General features: G+C 43.4%; 1 protein-coding gene and 1 pseudogene across 4 annotated transcripts in view; both read right to left on the bottom strand.

Moving 5' to 3' along the window:
- CIT (citron rho-interacting serine/threonine kinase) overlaps positions 1-21,637 on the bottom strand; it is a 244,589-nt gene extending 222,952 nt beyond the window's left edge. For 2 of the 4 annotated variants that reach the window (XM_073629322.1, XM_073629325.1), the window contains exons 1-3: positions 21,582-21,632; positions 14,277-14,374; positions 1,334-1,484 (exon numbers count right to left, since the gene is read on the bottom strand). In XM_073629322.1, coding sequence (XP_073485423.1) covers positions 1,334-1,484; positions 14,277-14,372 — 247 coding nt within the window. In that variant the 5' untranslated portion in view covers positions 14,373-14,374; positions 21,582-21,632. Of the gene's footprint in view, positions 1-1,333; positions 1,485-14,276; positions 14,375-21,581 lie in introns of all 4 variants that reach the window. The other 2 variants (XM_073629324.1, XM_073629323.1) reach the window with 2 other exon arrangements.
- A 1,997-nt stretch (positions 21,638-23,634) lies between these two features.
- On the bottom strand, positions 23,635-23,767 carry LOC141124440 (U2 spliceosomal RNA; annotated as a pseudogene).
- Between the last annotated feature and the right edge of the window lie 3,673 nt (positions 23,768-27,440).

Here is a 27,440-nt window from a genome sequence, read left to right as displayed (position 1 = left end):
CTGCTGAGTTGGAGAGCTGCTTGCCATGAATATTCGGGCCACAGTGTCGGAGAAAGACTGGGCTGCCACATCTGCACAGCTGTCACATTTATAATTAGCTGGAGGAACGGGGTGTCACTGGTTCTGTGAGAGATCATGACTGTGCTGGGAGGCACAGGGTCCTGAGTCCCCACCAATGACGAGAGAGAGAGGAGATTTAATTACAGACTGCAAAGTATTGAGAGGTCACCCAGTTATCCAGTTCTTAGACTGCATGGTGGTGAGGGGCTGCTGCCCACAACTATCTTACTAACTTCTTAAAGGGGTGGAGACCACCTGTTTTGGGAAACAATTTGGGTATTTACACCTATTTACACTTAAACCTGAGGGCTCCAATGCAGGAACCTTGGGCCCTAACGTTTACTGGTACACTAACCAGTGGGAGACATCTGGACAGACTGAAGGACTTTTTAGCTTCCAGTATCACCCCTTTAAGCTGGCCATAGATTGTTCGAAATTCAGCTGGTTCAGCAGTAACTTTTTCAATCTGTCTATGGGCAGCCTGTTTGTACTGAAGGCGATCTATCGATCGCCTTCAGTACAACCAGCCTATAGAGTTTTTGATGCCAACAGCTATAGCTGCCAGCAGTGATCATTGTATTCTACCAGTGAGGAAGGCTCCAGGAGGGATTGCATAATGTGTGGCCTGCTTAGGTTAGGACCTCACTAGATTTAGGTTTCAGGTACAAGGACACTTAAAATGTCCTCTCATTGTTTGTGATGTTGTACAAAACGGTTATCTGTCATTGCAAATTGCTAATGCCAAACTATATGTTACTTTGTGGTGAGAATTTCCCAAAATAAATGGATGTGATGTCAGCAGCCCCAGCAGACTCAGACATATCATTCGATTGGCAATCTATAGTACAGTGCCTTTAAAAAGTATACATAACCCTTGAAATTTTCCACATTTTGTCATGTTACAACCAAAAACGTAAGTGTATTTTATTGTGATTTTGTGTGATAGATCAACACAAAGTGGCACATAATTGTGAAGTTGAAGGAAAATGGTAAATGGTTTTCAACATTTTTACAAATAAAATGTCTGAAAAGTGTGGCGTGCATTTGTATTCTGTCCCCTTTACTCTGATACCCCTAACTATTTTATTGGGATTTTATGTGATAGACCAACACAAAGAGGCACATAACTGTGGGGTATGAGCTATAAATACTTTTTCAGGGCACTGTATTACCTCCCATTTACTCCTCCCCCAATGGCTACATTATATAGGCAGAGCACAGCTATGACCTAATTTATGACTGCCGAGAGAAGAAATATTATAGTGACACTTACATTTTTTGACAAAGTTTGCTACATGTTTGATCTTCATTAAGGCTGGGCTGTTGCATTCTTCGAAGACTACAAATAACGAATCTAAAAGTCCTTCTCTGCTGAGGGCTGATAGTTGTTGATGATGAAATGGAGGCAGACATGATGACTTTCCCTAAAACACAAGGATAGCAAAATGAATATGCAACAAAGCACCTTTCATTTTCAAGAAGCCCGCAAGAGAAATACAGGTGCTGCCATTGATGACTTTCTTTCTAGTTTAAGTTAAGTTACAGACCCAGCATGCAGATAAGAAACTTTCACTTTCCTTTTGACATTTTTATGCATATACACACACACACACACTTTATATATATATATACACACACATACACACACACATTTTTTTCCCCCTACTCATCTTTTCTGTTTGTCACTAATTTTGCATTTGGCTAGGGCCAGTGTCACTGCTGGTAGCATGGGGCGATACCTGAATCCCTATAGAGGTTGCACAGGCAGTCCAACTCCTCCAGGATAGCACATCAATACGTGCCATTACCAGAAGGTTTGCTGTGTCTCCCAGCACAGTCAAGAGCATGGAGGAGATTCCAGGAGACAGGCAGTTACTCTAGGAGAGCTGGGCAGGGCCGTAGAAGGTCCTTAACCCATCACCAGGACCAGTATTTGCTCCTTTGTGCAAGGAGCAAATACAGGATAAGCACTGCCGGAGCCCTACAAAATTGACCTCTAGCAGGCCACTGGTGTGAATGTCTCTGACCAAAGAATCAGAAACAGATTCTTGAGGGCCCGACATCCTCTAGTGGGCCCTGTACACACTGCCCAGCACCATGGAGCTCTATTGGTATTTGCCATTGAACACCAGAATTGGCAGATCCGCCACTGGCGCCCTGTGCTTTTCACAGATGAGAACAGGTTCACCCTGAGCACATGTGACAGACGTGAAAATGTCTGGAGAAGCTATGGAGAACGTTATGCTGCCTGTAACATTGTTCAGCATGACCGGTTTGGTGGTGGGTCAGTGATGATCTGGGGCGGCATATCCATGGAGGGATGCACGGACCTCTACGGGTTAGACAATGGCACCCTAACTGCCATAAGGTATCGGGATAAAATCCTTGGACCCATTATCAGACACTACGCTAGTGCAGTGGGTCCTGGGTTCCTCCTGATGCACGACCATGAACAGCCTCATGTGACAAGAGTATGCAGCCAGTTCCTGGAGGAAGAAGGAATTGACACCACTGAATGGCCCCCACACTCACCTGACCCAAATCCAATAGAACACCTCTGGGACATTATGTTACGGTCCATCCGATGCCTCTAGGTTGCACCTCCGTCTGTTCAGGAGCTCAGTAATGCCTTGGTCCAGATCTGGGAGGAAATACCCCAGGACACCATCTGTCATCTCATTAGGAGCATGCTCCGACATTGTCAGGCATGCATACAAGCATGAATATGGGGGCCATACAAACTACTGAGTACCATTTTGAGTTGCTGCAATGAAATTTCAGCAAAATAGACTACCCTGCTGTATCATTTTTTCACTTTGATTTTTGGGGTTTCTTTAAATTCAGCCCTCTGTAGGTTGATAATTTTCATTTCCATAAAACGATGTGGCATCCTTTCATCCCTAACACATTACCTTGTCCACATCAGTATAGATATTCAGCATGATATTTTTCCCCATTGAGATCTGATGTGTTTTCAAAGTGTTCCTTTAAATTTTTTGAGCAGCGAGAGATTATATATATATATATATATATATATATATATATACACACACATACACATATATATACACACACACACACACACACACACACACATACAGTAAACTGCACGTTTGAGATCTCCCCAGAGTGGCTCAATTATATTGAGGTCAGGAGACTGAGATGGCCACTTCAGAACCTTCACTTTATTCTGCTCTAGCCAATGACAGGTTGACTCGGCCTTGTGTTTTGGTTTATTGTCATGTTCGAATGTCCAAGTACGTCCCATGTGCAGCTTCCTGGCTGATAAATGCAAATGTTCCTCCAGTATTTTTTTATAACATACTGCATTCATCTTGCCATCAATTTTGACCAAATTTCCTGTGCCTTTGTAGCTCACACATCCCCAAAATATCAGAGATCCACCTCTGTGTTTCACAATAGGAATGGTGTACCTTTCATCATAGGCCTTGTTGACTCCTCTCCAAATGTAGCGTTTATGGTTGTGGCCAAAAAACTAAATTTTGGTCTCGTCACTCCAAATGACTTTGTGCCAGAAGGTTTGAGGCTTGTCTCGGTGCTATTTGGCATATTGTAAGCAGGATACTTTGTGGCATTTGCGTAGTAATGACTTTCTTCTGGCGACCCGACCATGCAGCCCATCTTTCTTCAAGTGCCTCCTTATTGTGCATCTTGAAACAGCCACACCACATGTTTTCAGAGAGTCCTGTATTTCACCTAAAGTTATCTGTGGGTTTTTTGTTTGCATCCTGAACAATTCTGGCAGTTGTGGCTGAAATTTTAGTTGGTCTACCTGACCGTGGTTTGGTTTCAACAGAACCCCTCATTTTCCACTTCTTGATTAGAGTTTGAACACTGCTGATTGACATTATATCCCTTTCCTGTTTTATACAGTTCAACTACCTTTTCCCACAGATCCTTTGACAATTCTTTTGCTTTCCCCATGACTAAGAATCCAGAAATGTCAGTGCAGTACTTGATGAAAGATGCAAGAGTCTGTCAGGAGTTTAGAAACTCATTGACCTTTTTATACACACACACACTAAATTACAAGCAAACAGATCACAGCTGAGGATGGTTACCTTTAATAGCCATTCAAACCCCTTTGTGTCAACGTGTGTGCATGTTATCCAGCCAAAATCACCAGGGTATGTAAACTTTTGATCAGGGTCATTTGGGTAGTTTCTGTTGTGATTATGATTTAAAAAGAGTAAACACAGTTGATAATAAATGGCTTCAACCAAACACTAACCATGAGTGAAAGAAAAGTTTTTGTGTTATCATTCATATTCTCTGAAAAATAGCCAAGAAATCATAAATTCGGGCGGGGTATGTAAACTTATGAGCACAACGGAATATTATAATTATATATATATATATATATATATATATATATATATATATATATATATATATACACATACACACACACACACACACATTGCTCAGCATAAATGAGTACACCGTTTTTGAAAAGTAAGATTTTAATCAATATCTCAATGTACACAAGAACAATTTTGAACGGTTTCTGTGTGTTTTTTTTTTTTTATTTACATTCATTATTTTTTTACAATCATTTTTTTTTTATTCTTTATTGCAATATGTGTGTTTTTTGTTTTTTTTTTTATCAGCCCTGTTGGGGGGCTTTGGTGAGATATCAGGGGTCTTAACAGACCTCTGATATCTCCCCTTTCAGACAGAGAAAGAGACAGAGGATAGAGATACCCCAGTCCCTTTCTCTGCAGCCTCAGCTGCACTGAGAATGAATGGAGAGAAGACAGCGGCTCCTCTCCATTCATAAACTGACACATTGTAATCACAGGAGATTACAATGTTTCAGTTATGTGAATAAACAGAGTCAGCTGACTCTGTCCATTCACACAGCGGAGAGGGGAACAGCGGAGGAGGACAGAGCAACGGAGGGGGACAGCGGAGGGGGACAGAACAACAGAGGGGGACAGAGGAGGAGGACAGTGTAACGGAGGAGGACAGAACAACAGAGGAGGAGGACAGTGTAACGGAGGGGGACAGAACAACGGAGGGTGACAGCGGAACGCCGGAATGGAGGGGGACAGAGCAACAGAGGGGAACAGCATAGGGGGACAGAGGAACGGAGGGGGCATGGAGGAGGATGAGGTGACAGTCAGCGGTGATCGGGTGTGGGGGGAGTTACAAGCACCGATCACCGCTGTAGGTCATTAAAGCCGCGGGGGGAGAAGCTTGTAACTCCCCCACACGCTGATCACCGCTGACTGTCATAGTATCGGCGGAAGCATCGGGAGCATTTGCCCGAGTACAAGTACTTGGGCAAATGCTCGGTATCGGGACAACCCTAGCAGACATATTGGGATCTGGCTCTGGCAGTGAAAGGGGAGTAGGGGAAGAGGAGTGGCAATTTTGAGCCCTAGGCAAAAATGGCTGTACTGTCTGAGAAATTGGGACATAGATGCAGAAAATTCTGCTTTTGTCAAATAGGTTGCTAGGTGAATGCCGTAAATACAGTTAAGATTGGATGCAGAGATCAGTGTTCGAGCCAGCTCCTGCTCCAGTGTAAGGAGTGCATTGTCACTCGATTGTGTGTTATACAGGCCTTTAGCAGAGCCAGTGTTCGGCTGCAGTTTTGTAAAGGCTCCCTTTCGCCTGGTCTCCACCATAGCTATGTACATGTGAGGGTATTCCTCTGTGGTACCCTTTGGAGTAGGGTGCAAAAATAGGATAAGCATATCCAGAAGGAGGACACAGTATTCCGGGTGTAGACCGTCCTGTGGCAAATCCTTGTGGAAAAAGGGCAGGAGGAAGCGCCTAGGTATCCTATATGGGCTCTAGGAGGAAATGGCAGTAAACTGTGCTACCTGTGGTGTGATGTCACACCTGGTCATCCACTTGAAAATAAATTGAGTGGTTAAGCTTTTAGTACCAAATGTGAAAAGTTAACACAATGAAGTTAAACAAAGTGAATACAATTCAAATATCTCCCAGTTCTTTAACAGTAATGGTCAGAAGCACAGAGGGTGACTCTGTCTTACCTGTCTATAATGCTGGACTGTATATAAAGCCCAGGCTTCACCCAACACAGTGGGCATATTCTCAAAGGGGTCCATAGAGATGGACCACAGCCCTGGACCTGAAGCGTGCCCTGTGGCTGACTACATACGCTGCACTAAGTGTGAAGGTGAGCACCCATGCAGGATCCAGTGCCCCAAACAACTTTACAGACTGTCCCCACAACATGGGGTCTGTGAAAAGCTTCCAAGGTTGAGGTTGGGCTGATCCTGATGCGTTGGTTCCATTTGTGGCATTAGAAGGCAGTGAGGAGCCAATTTAAGAATACGAACAGAAAATAAAAATAACAAAAAAATTGGTTAAAGCAGAACTTCACCCAAAAGGGGAAGTTCTGCTTGCTTGCATCCTCCTCCTTCCAATGCCACATTTGCCACTTTCTTGGGGGGGGGGTGGAGCAGGTACCATGTTGTGAAAGGTACCCACTCCCACTTTCGATCAGATCGCTGAAGCAAATCTGTGCGGAGGTTCGTTGCCGCCCCCCCACCCCCTTCAGCCTTCGGAGAGAAATCACAGGTCGCAGAAGACTGCTGTGACCATTCACAAAGTGTAGCATGACTTGAGCATGCGCAGTAGGAAACAGGCTGCAAAACTGCAAGTCTTTTAATTTATTTTTTTTTTGGGGGGGGGGGGGGGGGGGGGACTGGAGGCTAAGAGTGATTTCTTTTTGAAGAAGAGGTCAATCACCTTAGGACATGCCCAGGAGGGTGTGTGTCCTTAAAAGCTTTACCCGTCTCCAATCACCCAAAAGTACCACCCCATAACCCAGGGTCTATGAATACGTGCGTCTTGTACTGTACGAATAAGGAAGTATTTAGCTAGAAACTTTATATTATTATTAAACAGTATACATTGTCCAGGGGTAGGGGAGGATACTGGGGGAAACAATTACTTTGATGGCTATTTCTATAAGTGGGAGCACTTCAGCGAATGCACAAAGCAAAGAACACAAGAAATACTTTGAAAAACACGGCACAGACATCAGGTGACCTAGTTTACTCCTTCAGCTCTTTCTCCTTGTAATATGCACTCTCTACCACTACTTTTGACAGCTCTGTCCTCTATCCTTAAAGTGGTTGTATAGTCTATTTTTTAACTTTTACCTACCTACTTTTACTCTCCTGCTTCTCCTAACCTCTGGAGATATATCCCCAAACCTCCATCATTAAACTGTACCCCATGCACTCATCACCCTGCACCCTCTGGCAGCAGCAATCAAAACAATTTAGTTCCCATTACTATTCTTCCCAAGACCAGACTCCCTTTCTCTTGTGCCCTTTGTAACTCCCACTCTAACAAACTCACCTCTCTCCATGACCTCTTTATCGCCAGCTTATTTAACCACTTAAGGACCAGGCCTCTTTTGTAGATGTGTTGTTTACAAGTTAAAAACAGTTTTTTTTGCTAGAAAATTACTTAGAACCCCCAAACATTATACTTTTTTTTTTTTTTTAACACCCTAGAGAATGAAATGGCGGTCGTTGCAATACTTTCTGTCACACCGTATTTGCGCAGCGGTCTTACAAGCGCACTTTTTTTTTTTAAAAAATACACTTTTTTGAATTAAAAAATAAGACAACAGTAAAATTAGTACAACTTTTTTTTTTTATATTGTGAAAGATAAAGTTCCGCCGAGTAAATTACCCAACATGTCATGCTTCAAAATTGCGCCCGCTCGTGTAATGGCAACAAATGTTTACCCTTAAAAATCTTCATAGGCGACGTTTAAAAAATTCTACAAGTTGCATGTTTTGAGTTACAGAGGGGGTCTAAGGCAAGAATTATTGCTCTCGCTCTACCGATCGCGGCGATACCTCACATGTGTGCTTTGAACACCGTTTTCATATGCGGGCGCTACTCACCTATGCGTTCGCTTCGCGAGCTCGGCGGGACAAGTTTAAAAAAATTTTTTTGTTATTTTACCTTTTATTTTTTCACTGTTTTTAAAAAAAAAAAAAAACATTGTGTCACTTTTATGCATATTACAAGGGATGTAAACATCCCTTGTAATATAAAAAAAACATGACAGAAACTCTTAAAGCGGGGGTCCACCTATCTATCGTTTTTTTTTTTGGAGTTCATTCACAAACTTTTCTTCTCATGATTATCTACTCACATGTTCTGTGTAATAAGTCCGCCTATGTCCGATTTCGTTGTAAAGAATAACTTATAAAATTCACTGAAGGCGGTTTCCATCTTCATTGTGGGCATTTGAAGCCCACAAGCATGTATTTCCTGGATGCGGTGAATGCTGTGCTCCCAGCATTCACCAAGATGTTGTGATGACGCTGTTGCACAATGCATGCTGGGAAGCCTGAGACTAGCTCCCAGGGGACTGTGGGAGGTCTGGGAGAGGCTAGAAACACGCCTACTCCCATGGGAGGAAAACCAGGAAGTGCTAAGAAGATTAGAAAAAAAAAAGGTAAATACGGCGATTTAAATTTTTTTACACAGCATGTCAGCATCTAGGCAAGGAAGAGAATGCATAGAGATAATGTTCAAAATTTGGGTGGAACCCCGCTTTAAATATGAGATCTGGGGTCAAAAAGACCTCAGATCTCATATTTACACTACAATGCAAAAAAAATAAAAAAATTTGTCATTTAAAAAATTGGCCCTTTAAGAGCTATGGGCGGAAGTGATGTTTTGACATCACTTCCGCCCTGCAGTGTCATGGAGACGGGTGGGGGCCATCTTCCCCTCACTCGTCTCCATGCACAGCCACGGGAAGCCCCTCTCCCGCCGCCGCTGCTGATAAAGGTGATCCCGCAGCGAATCCGCCACAGAGACCACTTTTATCTTGTAGCCAATCGCCGGCCGAACACAGGGATACCGAGGTTATGGCAGCTAGCTGCTGCCATAACAACGATATCCATCCTCAAAGCGAGGACGTATAATCGGCGGTCAGCAAGTGGTTAACCTACTCGCCATTACCGAAAACCTGGCTTCACGAATCTGACATTGCGTATTCTACTGCCCTATCCCATGGTGGTCTTCTCTGGACTCACTCCCCCAAATCCAGTGGACGTAAGGGAGGAGGTGTCGGAATCCTTCTAGCCCCACATAGCACCTTTCAGGTACTTCAACCACCTCCCTCTCTGTCGCTCTCCTCTTTCAAAGCACACTGCATTTGTCTTTTCACTCCAGTTTCTCTAAGGATAGCTGTGATCTACTGGCCCCCTGGACCAGTATCAACCTTTCTTGATGCCTTCTCTGCCTGGCTATCCTACTTTCTTTCTTCTGAAATCCCCACAATCATTCTCGGGGACTTCAACATCCCTATTAATACTAACACTCCTGCCACTTCCAAACTTCTCAGCCTAATCTCCTCCTTTGACCTGAAGCAGTGGATACACGCTCCTATTCACTCTCAAGGCAATACCCTTGACATTGTTTTCTCTCACCTTTGCACTCCATGCAACCTCTCTAACTATCCATTCCCTCTCTCTGATCACCACCTTATTAGTTTCACTCTCTCCCTCTCCTCCACCTCCTCTCCCTCCAACCGCCTAAAAGTTATCCGCAGAAACCTAGGTCATCTCAACCCTTCTCTTCTCTGCTATCGACAACCTCAACAAAATCTCACCCTATCTTGCACCAACCTAGCCACTTCTGTCTACAATGCTTCACTTCTAGCCTCACTGGCCCCCCTCACTACACACAGAATCAGGCCCCGACCCCTTCAACCTTGGCAAACAGATGATACTAGAAGTCTGAAAAAGCATAGTCGTGCTTATGAGCGCCTGTGGCGTAAGACTAAGTTTCAGAGAGATTTCAACCAATATAAATCTGCCCTCAAAAAATACAATTCCTGCCTCCTCACTGCCAAGCAGACCTATTTTATCACTCTCATTAGCAACTTATCATCCCGTCCCCTCTTCTCTACCTTCAACTCTCTACTTCGTCCTCCACCGCCTCCACCCGCCAACTCACTCACTGCCCAGGAGATCGCCAATCACTTCAAACAGAAGATTGATACAATTCGCGAGGAGATCTCTATTGTTCCGATACCCTGCATGCTTTACACTTCATGCCCACAGGTACAATCATCACTTTCCTCTTTCACCCCCACCACTATAGACGAGGTTGCTTGCTAATGTCCACCTTACCACCTGCCCTCTGGATCCTGTTCCCTCACAAATGCTACGTTCACCCTCTGGCTCAATGCCACACTCTCTAACCCACATCTTCAATCTCTCCCTCTCTTCTGGCATCTTCCCCAACTCTCTAAAACCTGCACTTATCTGACCCATACTTAAAAAGCCCTCACTGGACCCATCCAATCTTAACAACCTACGACCCATTTCTTTGCTCACCTTCTTATCCAAACTCCTTGAACGTCTGGTCTACAACCGACTGAGCGTCCACCTCGCTGATAATAGCCTTCTTGATCCCCTTCAGTCTGGATTTCGTCCTCAACACTCCACAGAAACTGCTCTCCTAAAACTAACAAACGTTCTACTAACGGCCAAAACCAATCGACACTATTCTGTACTCCTACTCCTGGACCCCTCTGCTGCCTTTGATATGAGTGACCACCCCCTCCTCCTCAAAAAACTCCATGCTTTTGGTCTCAGTGACTGTACTCTTTGCTGGTTTCTCTTCCTACTTATCCAACCGAACCTTTAGCGTTTCCTACTCTACTTCCTCCTCTTTTCGGTTGGGGTCCCCCAAGGTTCTGTTCTTGGATCTCTCCTATTTTCAATCTACACCTCCTCCCTGGGTCAGCTGATAGCCTCCCATGGCTTCCAATACCACCTCTACGCTGACGACAACCAAATCTATTTCTCTACCCCTCAGCTCACTCTCTCTGTCTCCTTGCGTATCGCTAATTTACTATCAGATATATCAGTCTGGATGTCACACCATTTTCTCAAACTCAATCTATCCAAAACCGAACTTAGAATTTTTCCTCTCCCATATGCCCCTTCCCCCGACCTCTCTGTCAAAATAGTTGACACAACTATAAGCTCATCTCCACATGCCAAGGTTCTAGGTGAAGTCCTGGACTCTGAACTCTCCTTTAAGCACCACGTCCAATCACTGTCCAAATCCTGCCGCCTCAACCTCCGCAACATCTCCAAAATACGCCCCTTTCTAACCAATGACACAACAAAGCTCTTAATTCATCTCTCACCTCAACTACTGCAACTCCCTTCTCATCGACTTACCTCTACATAGTCTATCACCTCTTCAATCCATCATGAATGCTGCTGCCAGACTCATCCACATTACCAATCGCTCTGTGTCTGCTACCCCTCTCTGTCAATCCCTCCACTGGCTTCCGCTCAGCCAAAGAATTAAATTCAAAATACTACCAATAACTTACAAAGCCATCCACAATTTAGCCCCCAGCTACATCACTAGCCTAGTCTCTAAATACCAACCTACCCGTTCTCTTCGTTCCTCTCAAGACCTCCTGCTCTCTAGCTCCCTCATCACCTCCTCCCATGCTTGCCTCCAGGACTTTTCCAAAGCCTCTCCAATCCTATGGAATGCCTTACCCAAATCTGTCGGCTTATGTCCTACTCTATTAGCTTTTAGACGATCCCTGAAAACCCTTCTCTTCAGAGAAGCCTACCCTATCCACACCTAACAACTGTATTTTCATTTTCTCCATCAGCTCACCCCCCACAGTTATTACCTTTTGTTTTCACTTGACCCTCCCTTCTAGATTGTAAGCTCTAAGGAGCAGGGCCCTCTGATCCCTCCTGTATTGATTTGTATTGTAAGTGTACTGTCTGCTCTCATGTTGTAAAGCACTGTGCAAACAGTTGGCGCTATATAAATCCTGTATAATAATAATGTCTGGAGATCTGCTTTCATTTTCTATTTCCAAGCTCTATTTACTCCACTGTGTATTTATGCTCTGAAGATGGAAATTATAATTTAAATAAGAAGCTTTTTCTACTTGCTGAAAAAGTGGCGAGTTATTATATTCCAAGTGTAGTCAAGACATTTTTGAGGCAATTAATTGTGTTGCTGCTGCTGCTAATAAAAAAAAAAAAAAAATCACATATCTAGTACAGACAGCCACTGCCCATGTTAGTGCGCACTGCCATGATCGTGGTGTGGCAAATATATTACAGGACACGTCCTGTGGTACAGCTGCTTATCAAGTCCCAGTCTAGTTAAAGGGGGTGCGCCACAACTGCATGTAAAAACTTTAGTGCAGGATGGTGCTGCAGGCTTTAGGGTCCTTTCACACAAGTGGACCATTCAGGTCCACCTGTCAGTTTTTCAGACAGATGGAACCCCTATTTTCCATCTGGTGGATTGAATGAAAACGGTCAGGCAGTCCTTTTTAATCCGATTACCCATAGAGGAGAGCAGGGCTCTGACAGGTCCGTCTCTGTACAGTGAGCAGAGGCGAACTTGACATCCGCTGGCTCAGCGAGGATCAACAGAGCGACTTTGCTTTATATCCCTTTGTGTCACCGCTTCTGATGACAGCTTTTATGTCTAAACAAGTAAGGTAGATGTTCTGAAGTGACGTCAACTCGTATCAGCCCATGGAGGCCCGCAGTCTTTGGATGCGGCTGGAGCCAGCGGCGCTCGCTGTACTTTTCCCATGCTGGTTCCCCTTGGGCATGACACGCAACAATGTAAGTGTATCCAAATCCTTTTAATAAACAATTATTTTAATATTTATTTTTACACTATGTTGTTCCCTATACACACACATCTGAATCATCTAAAAACAGAGAAGACTATGGTATACTTCTATCAATGCTAATTGGTGAGAGGAGGCGTGCACTTTTCAGCTGAAAGATTCCAGGGAAAGGAGATTCCAGCGATCTTTATCTGCACATGAATGGAGTCACTTCCTAGTATATTTTTTTTGGGAGACTATATTTCTATCGATGCTAATTGGAGAGTGGAGGTAAGCACTTTTCAGTTGAAAGAATCCAGAGAGAAGATTCCAGCAATCTTTATCTGCACATGTTGGAGTCACGTCACAGTATCTGTTTTTTTGGGAGGTGAGAAAAGGATAATTGTTTTTGATTTTTTGGTTTAATTGCACATTTGCACCTTGTGGGGACTGAACTCTGGACATTATGTGAACTCTACTACATATTTTACACTTTATTTATGAATGAAAGGTCTATTCAGCATTTGTTATTGCAGTAGAAAAAATAAAAATTTTATATTGTATATATTGCACACATTTTAAAGTAATCACTCATTTTATTTTATTGATTCTGGGCCGGATTATCACTTTATTGAAATTTGAATGTTCCATAATATTTTTTTACACATTTTGTGCATATTGAGCTTTCTTCAGCGCAGTCTTTATTAAATTGAAAGAAATACCCGCTCTCAAACATTCACATAAGATAATATATAGGTAACTAATTACAAGCGCTTAATAAGTTGGTACAGAAAACCCCAAATCTTGCATAAAATTGACAAGAAAATCCCACAGAGCCGTTGGCTCTGCTCTCTGGTGTCAATATTTTGGGCTTGCCCAATAATTCAACCATTTTGGACAGCTGCTCAATCTAATACTGTAAATAATAGGTGGAGAGATATTCATAGGTGGAGGGATTATAAACAAGAAATATTCCAATTACATGATCAGGCATCTCTGTATCCCATTATTATATTTTTTTTGATAACTCTATATTCTTATTGCACAGTGTGTTGTCATATCATAATGCCATTTTTTCTACCATTGTAAACAATAATGTATATGCATAATGCTGTAAGTTTGGGAGTAAAGGAAACTAGAAACTACCAGTGTATCTGCAAATGAAAGGCATGCAGAGGTGATCTGTCTTAGCTGAGTGGTGTTCATTTAACCTGTTTGATGTCATAATTTTGAAACTCCCACTAAAATATACTCATGAAGCTGGCCTTAGCTTCCACCCCAACATACATTCTCTGAAAACCATGCTGCATCTCCGCTAGCTATCTCAGTGAAAACAGCAAAACTCCTCATCAAACCATTTGAACTGCAAAGCAAATAATTAGTGAGCTTCATTTCCCAATTCACAGTTCTTATAAGCCATACAACTGCCATAACCCAAAGTGAAATTATTTTGATTATTTATGGATTGTGTTGCACAATTTTACAGCTAAAGACAGTTCAGTTTATTCTACAGTATTTAGACACAGCAAATAAAGACATTTTAGTGGAAGAATAAATTTGGCACCTGAAAAAAGCTGTTCAGTCGCGCAGCCCTGCTAGTAATGGGCTCAGAAGATAAGGAATCAGTTGCCCCGCGTGGTCCAAACTTGAATTTCAACATTTCTGAAACCATAAATGAAATTAATACATTACATAAATGTTTATAATGAACACCCTACATGAAATGAGGTGAGCCAAGGAAAGCAAAAATTGCTATTCATTAAAACATACAATAACCAATAGTCTTGTGATGCAAGCACACCTGCCAGACAGCGCTTCCAAGACCCTAACCTCTGGTGCAGTTAAAGTGGAGTTCCGCTTGGGAAAGAAAAAAATGTAATGTCAGCAGCTACAAACACTGCAGCTGCTGACTTTTAATATAGCAACACTTACCTGTCCAGGGAGCCCGCAATGTCCTCACCGGAAGCCGACCCGTCCCTCAGCTCCGGGTGCAGGTGCTGACATCCTTACTAAGGGAAATAGGAAGTGAAGCCTCGCGGCTTCACAGCCCCATTCCTACTGCGCATACGTGAGTCATGCTGCGCGATCTGAATGGTCCCTGCTGTCTTCTGGGATAAGTGTGTCTCCCAGAAGACAGCAGGGGGAAGGAGGAGGGGCCGGACATTGCGTAGTTCGCCGCACAAAGTGCCCGGAAGTGGGAGCAGATACCTGGATTGACAGGTATCTGCTCCCCCCGAAAGTTGATAAATGTGGCACCAGTGGGGGGGATCCGATCAGCGGAAGTTAAATTTCTGTGTCAAACTCCGCTTTAAGTAGCATGGTTGGTTTCTAAGAACCACTCTGAACCCTTGGGGGGGGGGGGTTCTGCCAGTAAGCTCATATGCCTGTAAACGCCCAAGGTGTGCATGGACACATTGGCTGACATGGAGGGGATTTTCCCGGCAGAGAAAAATAAAAGCTCAAATGCCTGTAGGAGCATCCTTCTTTGAGCTGCAGTGTGCATGAGCCCTTATCATGCTGATTGGACAATGAAGGAGCAACAGCACAGTGATGAGGTCCTTTCTATGGTTTCCCCTCCTGTATGCAAGTAAAGGTTGAACTCACACACTCAACGTAAATCTATCATAAGAGAAATGTGAAGGCTGCCACTGCCAAGCTCTTCTTCTGAAAATGAAAGTTGCCTGGCTCTCATGACAAACCACTTGCGTTAAGCTGGCCATAGAGGGTTCGAATCTCGGCCGGTTCAGCAGGGACTGGCATGTTTGGTTACCTTTACAATGGCCCATGTATTGAAAAGCCTCTGCATCTCAGCTCCATAACTGCAAGTATTAGACTGTAGGATTAGTTGAATATTTGCCCCCCCCCCCCCCCCCCACTATCAGCTCATACATGCTGTGTAGTGACATACGAGCTGGAAGGAGGAACTACAGCAGCGTGAGTGTTATAGACACTTGGAAGTGTGAAAAACATGCAGCACTAGGGAATGAAGAAGTGTTGGCTTTTTAATTGACCACTGTAATAGTAAATATATAAAATGCTTCATTTACAAAAGTGGCAGGGACACTTTAACCACCTGAATAGTACCATTGTATTGTTAAAAAAAAAAAAAAAAAAAAAAACACACGAGGGAGGGAAATAAGAATTCCTGGAGCATCAAAGGCAATATGCACAGAGCCAAAGTGCAGGTATTTCTCACAATAGAGGAAGGAGGATTTATATCAATGAAGGATTTAACGAAAGAAGAGTAGGCAGTGACAGATTCAAAGTGGCGCGTTTTCTATTAACCACTTCAGCCCTGGAAGATTTGGCTGCTCAATGACCAAGCCATTTTTTGCGATACGGCACTGCGTTGCTTTAACTGACAATTGCGCGGTTGTGTGATGCTGTACCCAAACAAAATTGACGTCCTTTTTTTTCCCCACAAATAGAGCTTTTTTTAATGGTATTTGATTGCCTCGGCGGTTTTTATTTTTTGAGCTATAAACAAAAGAAGAGCGACAATTTTGAAAAAAAAAACACATTATATCTTTTACTTTTTGCTATAATAAATATCCAACATTTTTTTATCAAAAAAAGATTTTTTTCCCTCAGTTTAGGCCGAAAAAAAAAAAATAATCGCAATAAATGTATATTGATCGGTTTGCGCAACCTTTCCTCATAACTAATATCCTCCAGACCCTTTAGTAGTTTTGTTGCCCTTCTCTGTACTCGCTCCATTTCCAGTACATCATTCCTGAGGACTGGTGCCCAGAACTGGATGGTATCTAGGTAGGTGCGGCCGGATCAGAGTCTTATAGAGCGGGAGAATTATTGTTTTATCTCTGGAATTAATCCCCTTTTTAATGCATGTCAATATTCTGTTTGCTTTGTTAGCAGCAGCTTGGCATTGCATGCCATTGTTGAGCCTATCATCTACTAGGACCCCCAGGTCCTTTTCCATCCTAGATTCCCCCAGAGGTTCTCCCCCCAGTGTATAGATTGCATTCATATTTTTGCCACCCAAATGCATTATTTTACATTTTTCCCACATGAAATCTCATTTGCCATGTAGTTGCCCACCCCATTAATTTATTCAGATCTACTTGCAAGGTTTCCACATCCTGCGGAGAAGTTTTTACCCTGCTTAGTATCGTTCGCAAATACAGAGATCGAGCTGTTTATCCCATCCTCCAGGTCATTTATGAACAAATTAAATAGGATTGGTCCCAGCACAGAACCCTGGGGGACCCTACTTTCCACCCCTGACCATTCTGAATATTCCCCATTTATCACTACCTTGTAGGCAGTTTTCAATCCATGTACTCAGTCTATGGTCCATGCCAACGGACATTTCTTTGTACAGTAAACGTTTACGGGGAACTGTGCCAAATGAGTTTGCAAAATCTAGCTACACCACGTCTACAGGCCTTCCTTTATCTAGATGGCAACTTGCCTCCTCATAGAAGGTTAATAGATTGGTTTGGCAAGAACGATTCTTCATGAATCCATGATGATTACTGCTAATCATACAGTTTTCATTACTAAAATCTTGTATATAGTCCCTTATCCCCTCCAAGAGCTTGCATACTATTGATGTTAGGCTAACTGGTCTGTAATTCCCAGGGATGCATTTTGGGCCCTTTTTTAAATATTGGTGCTACTTTGGCTTTTCTCCAATCAGCTGGTACCATTCCAGTCAGTAGACTGTCAGTAAAAATTAGGAACAATGGTGTGGCAATTACTTGACTGAGTTCCCTAAGAACCCTCGGGTGCAAGCCATCTGGTCCCAGTGACTTATTAATGTTAAGTTTTTCAAGTCTATACCTAATTCTGTCCTCTGTTAGCCATGAGGGTGCTTCCTGTGATGTGTTATGAGGAAAAACACTGCGGTTTTGGTTACTGAAGCCCCCCGATTCCGGTCGTGAGAACTGAGGAGGAGAAGAATAAATTCAATACCTTTGCCATCTCACCATCCTCTGTAACCAGATTCCCTTCCTCCGCTATATGTCTTTCTTGTTCCATCTTACCCATCATAACTGCACCCTTACATTTCTTGTTGCATTCTTTGTAAAGTTTGAATGCTGATAATGATCCCTCAGCCTTGTATTTTTTGAAGGCCTGCTTTTATATGCATTTTTACATTGGAGATAAGCCACCCAGGACTTTTGTTTGCTCCTTTAAATTTAATTCCCAATGGGATGAACTGGCTAATGCCCTTATTTAATATGCTCTTAAAGCAAACCCATCTATCCTCTGTGTTCTTTGTTCCTAAGATTTTATCCCAATTAATATCTTCTAGCAAGGTTTATAGTTTAAGAAAGTCGGCTGTTTTGAAATTCAGTGCCTTTGTATTCCCCTTATGTTTCCTATTTGTGTGATTTATACTGAAGCTAATTGATCAGGTCTGTATTTAGGAAACAGAAATCACAAATAACATCCGTGATCAGGTCTGTATTGTTAGTAATCAGTAGGTCTAGTAACGCTTTGTTTCTAGTTGGCGCGTCTACCATCTGACCCATGAAGTGTTCAAACCAGTAGTGTATTTAGGTTTTGTGCTGCCCTAGGCCTGACTAAACGTGTGCACCCTCTAATTTAAATATGACCCACCCCTTCCTGTCAAGGCCACACACCTTGCTGCTTAAGACCTGCCCTGAAATTTGAGTGGGGCCTGGGGGGGGGGGCAATGGATTCCCTTAATTTGCATAGATTTCCTCTCACTTTCTGTTTGGCTATGGGGCAGGGAGTAGCGCTGAAACAACTAATCGATTATGAAAATAGTTGTCAACTATTTTCATAATCGATTAATCGGCCAGCCAATTAGTTGGCCTGCATATAGAATGCAATATTTGTTTACATATCAGGAAATACAGTGCAGCACACATACTGCTCAGTACACCATCCATACATGTCAGTAAGTGCCTGAGAACTTGTGAATGTGTGAGGAGCAATGCCTCATGGGACATGTAGTCCTGGGCAGGAAGTGAGTGGGTCTAAAGGCAGAAGTTTTTTTTTTACCTTGCTATAGGGGCACGCTATACTATAATTTGCAGCTTGCTATTGGGGCACTCTGACGGCAGGAGGAGCCAGAAGCATCGGTGGGGAGAAGAATCAGGACTGCTCTGTGCAAAACCATTGCACAGAGCATATAAGTATAACATGTTTGTTTTAAAAAATAATTTGTTTAAAGACTGTGCAGGGAAGATCAGCATCTGAACCCAGAGAAGGTGGAGGATGATAGACTGGAGCTAATAGAAGTCATTACAATTACATTTAAAGTAAACTTTTACATGGAGGCAAGCCACATTACGTGGGAGCAGGACACATTTCAAGCAGGCAGGGAATATTACATGAGGGCAGGGCACATGGGAACAGGGCACATTACAGGGGCAGGGCACATTACATGTGCCCCAGTGTGAGAGGGGTCTAAATAAAAAACGTGATCTGTGTCTTATGATATTTACCAGATTCAACCTCCAACAGTATATACCGTATATCTGTTCTGTCTGTTATTCTGAGAGTGGATTAGAGATTTTGCTCCCTAACCATATAGTTGGTTATTTATATTTACCATAGAGATATTTAAGAATTGCCTTTTTTTTTAAACTTTACATATTAAATTATGCACCACACTTTTAAGGTGATTAATCGATTAATCGAATCAATAACCGGCCAACTAATCGATTATGAAAATAATCGTTAGTTGCAGCCCTAGCAGGGAGTGAAGGAAATTCTCTGCAATGGGACAGGGATGGTAAAAAAATAAACTGACAGGGGGCTATACCCATCCCTTATTCTATCCAAAATGGAGAAAAAAAAAAAAAGTGTTTCTTATAGTTCTAATTTAAGCACAAATTTCTAATAATTTTATGGAGAGGACTAAGAAGATATAACCATGCCAATGGTGCAGCAGAAAACATATAGCACAGTGAGGAAAGTTTGTGGTCCAGGATGATAGGACAGTCAAACTTAGAAGAGGCGCGCCCCCACAGTTGCGGACTGCCAGCTACCCGCATACCAGAAGCAGTATGGCCGCTTTAAGAGGGCACTAGACTAATTTGCCTCTCAGCCCAATCTGCCCCATAAGACTGGCGCCACACTAACAGTATAACATAAGTTTCCGTGCTGCCACAGGCCTGGGCCTTGTCAGACAAGGCCAGGATACAACGTTGGTTCAAACCACATGTGGGGTATCGCCGAGATCATCAGAGCAAGAGCAATAATTCTAGCACCAGACCTCCTCTGTAACTCTAAACTGGTAACCATTCAAAATCTTTAAAGCATCACCTACGGAGATTTTTAAGTACTGTAGTTTTTTGCCATTCCAAGTGTGCGCAATTTTAAACCATGACATGTTAGGTATCTATTTACTTGGCATAACATCATCTTTCACATTATACAGAAAAAATTGGGCTAACTTTACTGTTTTGTTTTTTTTTTTCCCCCATTAACTACTTGCCGCCCGCACTATAGCGGAAAGATGGCTGCAGCGCAGGCCCTAATTGCCGGGAGGGCGTCCATGGTGGGGGGTTGCGCATGGTGCGCCCTGTGATCACCGAATCTATGAGACTCGGCTGATCACAGATCCGAGTAAGGGGTCGATCCTGGCCCCTTAGCACGTCATCATCTGTCAGCCAATGACGGCTGATCACGTGATGTAAACAGAAGCTCAGTAAAGGGTATAAAAAAGCCAATCACTGGCTTCTGTCAGAAGGACATCGGTCCCTCACTCAGAAAGCCGCGGCTGTGCTCACCAGTGTCACCTGCCAGTACCCACCAATGCCACCTACCAGTGCCCATCAGTGTCTAATCAGTGCCCCCTACCAGTGCCCATCAGTGTCTAATCAGTGCCCCCTACCAGTGCCCATCAGTGTCTAATCAGTGCCACCTACCAGTGCCGCCCATTAGTGCAGACTCCTCAGCGCACATCAGTGAAGGAGAAAAATTACCTGTTTTTAAAATTTTATAACAAATTATGAAACAGTTTTGTTTTTTTTTTCAAAACTTCGGTCCCTTTTTGTTTTATTTACCAAAAAATTAAAAACCCAGCAGCAATTAAATACCACCAAGAGAAAGCTCTATCAGTGTGAAAAAAATGATTAAAATTTTATTTGGGTACACTGTAGCATGACCACACAATTGCCATTCAACGAGCGACAGCGGTGAACGCTAAAAATTGGTCTGGGCAGGAGGGGGGGGGTTAAGTGCCCAGTAAGCAAGTGGTTAAAATTGTATTTCTTCAAAAAAAAAAAAATAGCATTTCAAAGATCACTGGGCAAACACCGTGTGACATAAAATATTGAAATGTTTGCCATTTTATTCTCTAGGGTCTCTGCAAAAAAAAAAAATATATATATATATATATATATATATATATATATATATATATATATATATATATAGGTTCTAAGTAATTTTCTAGCAAATAAACTGATTTTAACTTGTAAGCAACAAGTGTCATAAAAAGGCTTAGGCATGAAGGGGTTAAATACCATTAAAAAAAAAAGTCTCAGAAAAATGACATAAAAATCATTGGAGTACAGTGTTGCTAAATGACGGAGTGATTATCTGAGCACTGAACACTGGCCTGACAAAGAGGGGGTTAGGAATAGTGAATGGAAAGCAGTGCAGCATACAGGCCTGTGGAGGGCGCACACAGGTTTATTTGCATTACTGACGCCCTATAGATAGCACTACAGACGAATATGGCCTTGACAAACAGCTGACAGTTGTATGTTGACAGGCAGCTGTAATAACAACACCGCCCGGTCTTCTCAGTACACAGCCCGTACATGAGGCCATACACCCGGACCGAGCGCCCCATCACCTTCCACTACACGGACTGCCCTCATACATCACCAGCCCTTATCCCATAACAATAACATGCACTCACCCAGCAGCGCTCCTTACCGCCATTAAATTCAAACCCAATATGAACGTCCTGTCGTCATTTCCGGGGCGTCCCCGGTGGAAACTTGTCATTCCTTCTCCCAGGGCTCCGTTTTTCTCGAGCAATTACAAACAGTCTTTCCATTTGGAAACAGTGGGATACAAAAAAAGCGCGACGTTTTTATTTCATATGGTCAATGTCGTGCGATAACAACAGCTTGTGTAGCACTAGACGAGCTTTCTGAAGGCTTCCATAGTGTTCTTCCCTGAAGTAAGATGTCGGATGTGGCATCAATCAATCGCCGCCTTCATCACTAGTTGTTCATACTGCTGCCCTCTAGTGGAAAAGTTATAACACTGATAACTGTCAGCTTCAAGAACTGTGAGCTTGAGATGAATAAAAATTGCTGGTTTCCAACCCAAATTCGTTATAACTCAGTAGGAAAGAATACACTTAAAAGGATAGTTCACCTTTAGGCTGGGTTCACACTATTGCGAATTGGATGCACGCATCCAATCTCAGACCTCCCAACCTGCAAAAACTTGTTTCAGGGAGGTGGCGCTCCAGCAACCCCCCCCCCCAGGGTGAAATGTGAGCGTGGCTTAATTAATTGCGCTACATATTGACAGAATGCAGTAATGTTAAATAGGGAATGTGGAGTTGTGGAGTGCAGAGTGTATGTAGGTGGGTATAATGTGCACGTGAGAAGTGTGGAGTGTACAGCAGTGAGTAGTATGTGCAGGATGGTGTCAGTTGGGCAGTGAAAGGTGTCAGTAGTTCTTTATTTTTATTTTTTCAAAATGCTTTTTGGGGCCAATGGATGGTGTCAGCAAGGCAGTGGACAGTGCCAGTAGAGAGATGGACAGTGTCAGAATTTTTATTTTATTTTTTTAAATTTATTTTCTGTATTTTTTTGTTTTTCACAATGATTGGGGTGGGGGAGGGGGGTAGTGGACAGTGTCATGGGAGCAGTGGAGAAGGACAGCAGGCCGGAGGAGAACGGAGGGGGACACATTTTTTCACTCTATCGAAAAGCCAGTGGCGTGCAAAACACACCTCAAAAACTTCCACCCGGTGCCAAAAAAAAGTGCCCACACATAGAGAGTGAAACACAAAAACGTGCAACGGGTGTACAGAGTCCTCCACTAGGGAAGGACCTTACCCTGATCCCCCGGGGCGTTAGGCTCCAGACAGGGACTGAGGTACTCAGACAAAGGGTCCATCCGGCCGAAACCAGGCGGACCCCCACAACTGGAAGGGCTGCCGAAGCAGACCAACCCAAGTACAGTGGGGCTCTCCCGAAGAGAGACCCCTCAAAGGAGAGGGTGAACCAAGCCAAAAGGCCTATGTCCACCCCCTCCCAAGACTTTCAGAGTAGGCCCGAGGACCCACACCCTACTCGCCACACAGTGACAAAACGTGTATACAAAAACAACCAAAAAAAAGACAAAAAGGTGACAAACAGGGGTAAAAGAAAGAGTGGGGAAGATAGTGAGATGGGAGAGTGAAAGTGGCCATTGTGCTATACAATGGCCGGCCCTCCGGCCAGGCATAAAAATTTCCCCTGGTCCTGGCCAAAAGGCCCGGCCCAAGAGGCAGGTGCGAAAAACGTGTGTTGTGGTGAAGTGACCATGGTGCCATAAAATCAAGTGCTTTCACACCGTGACTATACGGCACCCCTGAACTGCCACTTCAGGGGCACATTCACCACTGGCTTTTCGAAAAAGCCCTGACCACCCAGCCCAGACCACAGCAGACCCCACCACAGACAGGAAGGATATGGAGATCAGGAAGCCGGAAAGAGCCCTTTACCATCAGGCTCTGCCGTCGCTCCCATCACTCCTCCTAATTACATTCGGGAAGTACTTGCCACTCCCTCCCCCCCTTGCAAGGCAGGAGTAAGCGTTCTCTCCCAAATAACTGTCTGGAGCTAGATCCGCCCCAATCCAGGCCAGAAGACCAGGGTCCCGACCCTCTGGTTCAGACCCCGTGGTTCTCCATCCCCATCAGAAGGCTTCCCTTTCGGCTACAAACCGCTCCAGGTCACCTTCACTCCAGCAGGTTTTGCATAGCAACCGCAATCCCATCTCTATTTCGCCATAGATCAGGGACGGAAGCAAGCGCCACCTCCTGGAAACTGATAAGAACAGATACTACACTTGATCTTCGCCAAAAGACCGAGAAGCAATTAGCAATAATCACGCCTCAGTTGAACCTCATTGGCTATGATACTGGAGGGGGACACATGGATGATATGCTGTTGCCGCTCAGGATCAGCCCTGCAGCCGGGAGATCACAAGGCACTCGCGGGTGTCCTGGGAGCCCACTACCAAATGGGGGAGACTCCCACACCTCGCGGGAGACTTGGGATGTCTGCAATTTGCAATAGCAGGAGATTTTGACCGGCTCTCTATGCTCTATGGAGCCGGTTCACATATCTCTGCTGTGGCTCCAGTGCGAATTGCACAGGAGCCCTGTGCGTCTTTTGGTCCGTTTCAGGTCCGAATTCAGACAAAAATTTCCCCTACTGGGAGCCACATGCGAAGATAGTGTGAACCCAGCCTTACAAAAAAACCTACCTATGCAGGAAAGGGATGTTTGTAGATAAAAACAAACTGTGCAGCTCTGACTAAAGATGAATAATACCCTTGCTATAGGTGTAGGCCATTTACATAACTTATGAAGCCTGAGTGGAATACTCCCAGGACGTTGCTAAGTGAGGCCTAGTTGTCACTGCTCACCTCCTCCATCACAGGAGTGAGCTCTTTCTCTGATTTGCACCCCCTCACATACTTTTATGCCTTGTACACATGATCGGACTTTCCGCCAACAAAACCGTGGAATTTTATCCGAAGGATGTTGGCTCAAACTTGTCTTGCATACACACAGTCACACAAATGTTGGCCAACAATTACGAAGGTAGTGACGTACTAGATGTACTATGTGGTTTTTCAGCACTTTAGCGCCACCCTTTGGGCTCCTTCTGCTAATTTCATGTTAGTAGAAGTTTGGTGAGTGTTGATTCGCACTTTTCAGTTCGCGCTTTTCATTTCGTGCTTTTCAGTTAGTTTTCTGAACGGACGTTCGTCAACCAGCCATGTTGCAGAATCAGAGGAGATAACGTGTTATTTATTATTGGCCTTGGAGTTATTGCTTTGACATTATTTGTTTGGTTGAATAATGATTTGATTTGGTATTTTTTTTTATATTTTTGGCTGCATAGAATGCACTTTTTGGTTAAGTTCTATTGGCAGATAGCATGTCTATTTTTTTTTTTTTTTAATGCACAATAAAAAAAATGTGTAGAATAATACTTGGCTATGTGTTTTACTTCAAATGACAGTTTGGGAGTAGGCAGTTACATTTTAAAAAAATACAATGTTAAATTGACAAGGGACACCAACATAGTTGCATCTTTGATTTTAAAAACTACAGGATAATGGTGTTGTGGTAACTTGCACAAATAAAAAAAAAAAAAAAAAAAAGACATAATAATATTATTCTTGATATCACTAGAAAAAAAAAGCCTTTGAAAATTTGTTTGCAATAACTCCATCAGTATCACCAGCAAAGCAGCTTCATTATTATCCCACTAAAGAAGAAGAGAATTGTGCGCTGCATTTGGAGATGTCATAATTTGTTAATGTTAATTCTCCATTACGAACGCTAGTTTACAAGACCGACCGCCTGTGCGTCCGAGAATGCGTGTTTGTACTTTGGACTTTTGTCCGACGGACTTGTGTACATACGATCGGAAAATCCGACAACACCCATTTGTTGGCGGAAAATTTGAAAACATGCTAGCCAAAATTTACGTTGGCGGAAAGTCCGACAACAATTGTCCGATGGAGCATACACACGGTCGGATTGTCCGCCAACAGCCTGACATCCAACATTTCCCGTCGGAAAGTCCGATTGTGTGTACGCGGCTTTAGTCTTCCCTGATGCAGTATAGCTCTGAGCTCAGCATTTGAGAGCTCACTCGTGTGATGGAGGAGGTGAGCAGTGACGACTAGGCCTCACTTAGCAATGTTCTGGGAGTACTTAGCAACGTCGTGTAAGTATTACAGTCAGGCTTCATTAGGTATGTAAATGGCCTACACTTATAGCAAGGGCTTAATTCTACTTTAGTCAGAGCTGCATAGTTTGTTTTTATCTACATACGCCCCTTATCTGCATATGTAGTTTCGTGGTAAAGGTAAACTATCCCTTTAAAGAGGAACTTTACCCGTAACAACTTGATACAAAAAATAACATGACATTCCACAAATACATTCCTCTACCATAATTAGTGTGTGCTGTAAATTACCTCCAGTATTGCTCTTGCTTCTTCTTGCCCAGAGGCTGCCATTTTGCTGAAGCTCAGTTCCCCTGAACAACAGTAAATCATAAAGCGAAACTAAACCCATCTATTTCAGAAAACAGTTACATTCCAGGAATGCTGGGCTTGCTAACTGTCACATTTGCTTGTGTCCTCAACCAAACTGTCAAACTACCAAATGCTGGTGTCATAAACGATCACATGTGTAGCACCATGTCAGTTGCAGATCAAACAGAAGCAAAGGGTAGGAGGGTTTAATTCTGCTTTAACCACATTAATACTGGGCACTTTTCACCCCCTTCCTTCCCAGACCAATTTTCAGCTTTCAGTGCTGTCACACTTTCAATGACAATTGCGCGGTCATGCTACGCTGTACCCAAATTAAATTTTTAGCATTTTGTTTGCACAAATAGAGCTTTCTTTTGGTGGCATTTATTTACAACTCCGTTTTTTATTTTTTGCAATATAAGCGAAAAAATAGCGGAAATTTGGAAAAAAACAATATTTTCTTCTTTCTATTTTAAAAGAAATCCAATAAAATCGAATTTTGTCATAAATGTAAGCCAAAATGTATTCTGCTACATGTCTTTGGTAAAAAAAAATCCCGTTAAGTGTATAATAATTGGTTTGTGTGATCACGGACATATGTACGCATATGATCATGTACAGATGTGCGCAGGTGATCACGGAAATATGTGTGCAGATAATCATTGGGACGTGATTTTACTGTTAAATCTGTGGGGGACAGGTGTTTTTACTATGTGGGAACATGTGTGTGGGGACATGTGTTTTGGGGACATGTGTGTTTTACATTGTGTACATGTTTTACATGTGTGGTTTACATTGTGTACATGTTTTACATGTGTGTTTTACACTGGTGATCAGTGTGTAAAAAGCTGTAAAAAAAACCAGCTCATACTCACTGATCACCAGCCGGCTGCAGCGATCCGCTCTCCTCTCCTCACCGACAATTTCTGTGTGAGGAGAGAAGAGCCGATCGCCTAGCAACCGGCTCTCTGTTTACATCACATGATGGCTGTGATTGGACACAGCCATCATGTGATCAGGAGGGCTTTGTGATTGAGACAGAGATGCGCCGTGTCCGGGTGACATGAGCGCATCGGGATCGCGCCGCTGCGCGGGCACGTGTGCGATCCGCCTTGTTCTGAGGGACGTTCCTGAACGTCCACTCAGAAGGAGAGAGCCCCCACCCGGCCATCTATGTGCAGTGGCCAGGTGGGGAGTGGTTAAAGCCGGAGTAAACTACGGCTGTTTAAAAAAAAAAAAAAAAACACCTGTAAGGCAATTGCATAATGTGCTAGTAAATGCATCGCATACTAGCACATTATGAAATACCTACCTTGAAATGGAGCCTTCCAGCAGCCGCTGTCACCACTGAGAGGGCTGACACCTTCCCCCCAGTCTTTCTTCCGGATTTGTGCGCTCTGGCTATGTGCTTGGACGGTATAGCTCCCAACTGTCCCTGATTTGGAACAAAGTCCCTCTGTCCCTCTTTCCTCATTAGTTCCTCATCTTGATCT

The sequence above is a fragment of the Aquarana catesbeiana genome, linkage group LG01 (assembly GCF_042186555.1).
Source record: "Aquarana catesbeiana isolate 2022-GZ linkage group LG01, ASM4218655v1, whole genome shotgun sequence".
NCBI classification, from domain to species: domain Eukaryota; kingdom Metazoa; phylum Chordata; class Amphibia; order Anura; family Ranidae; genus Aquarana; species Aquarana catesbeiana.
Note: the sequence above shows the minus strand (reverse complement) of the source record. Positions and strands in the feature narration are given on the sequence as shown.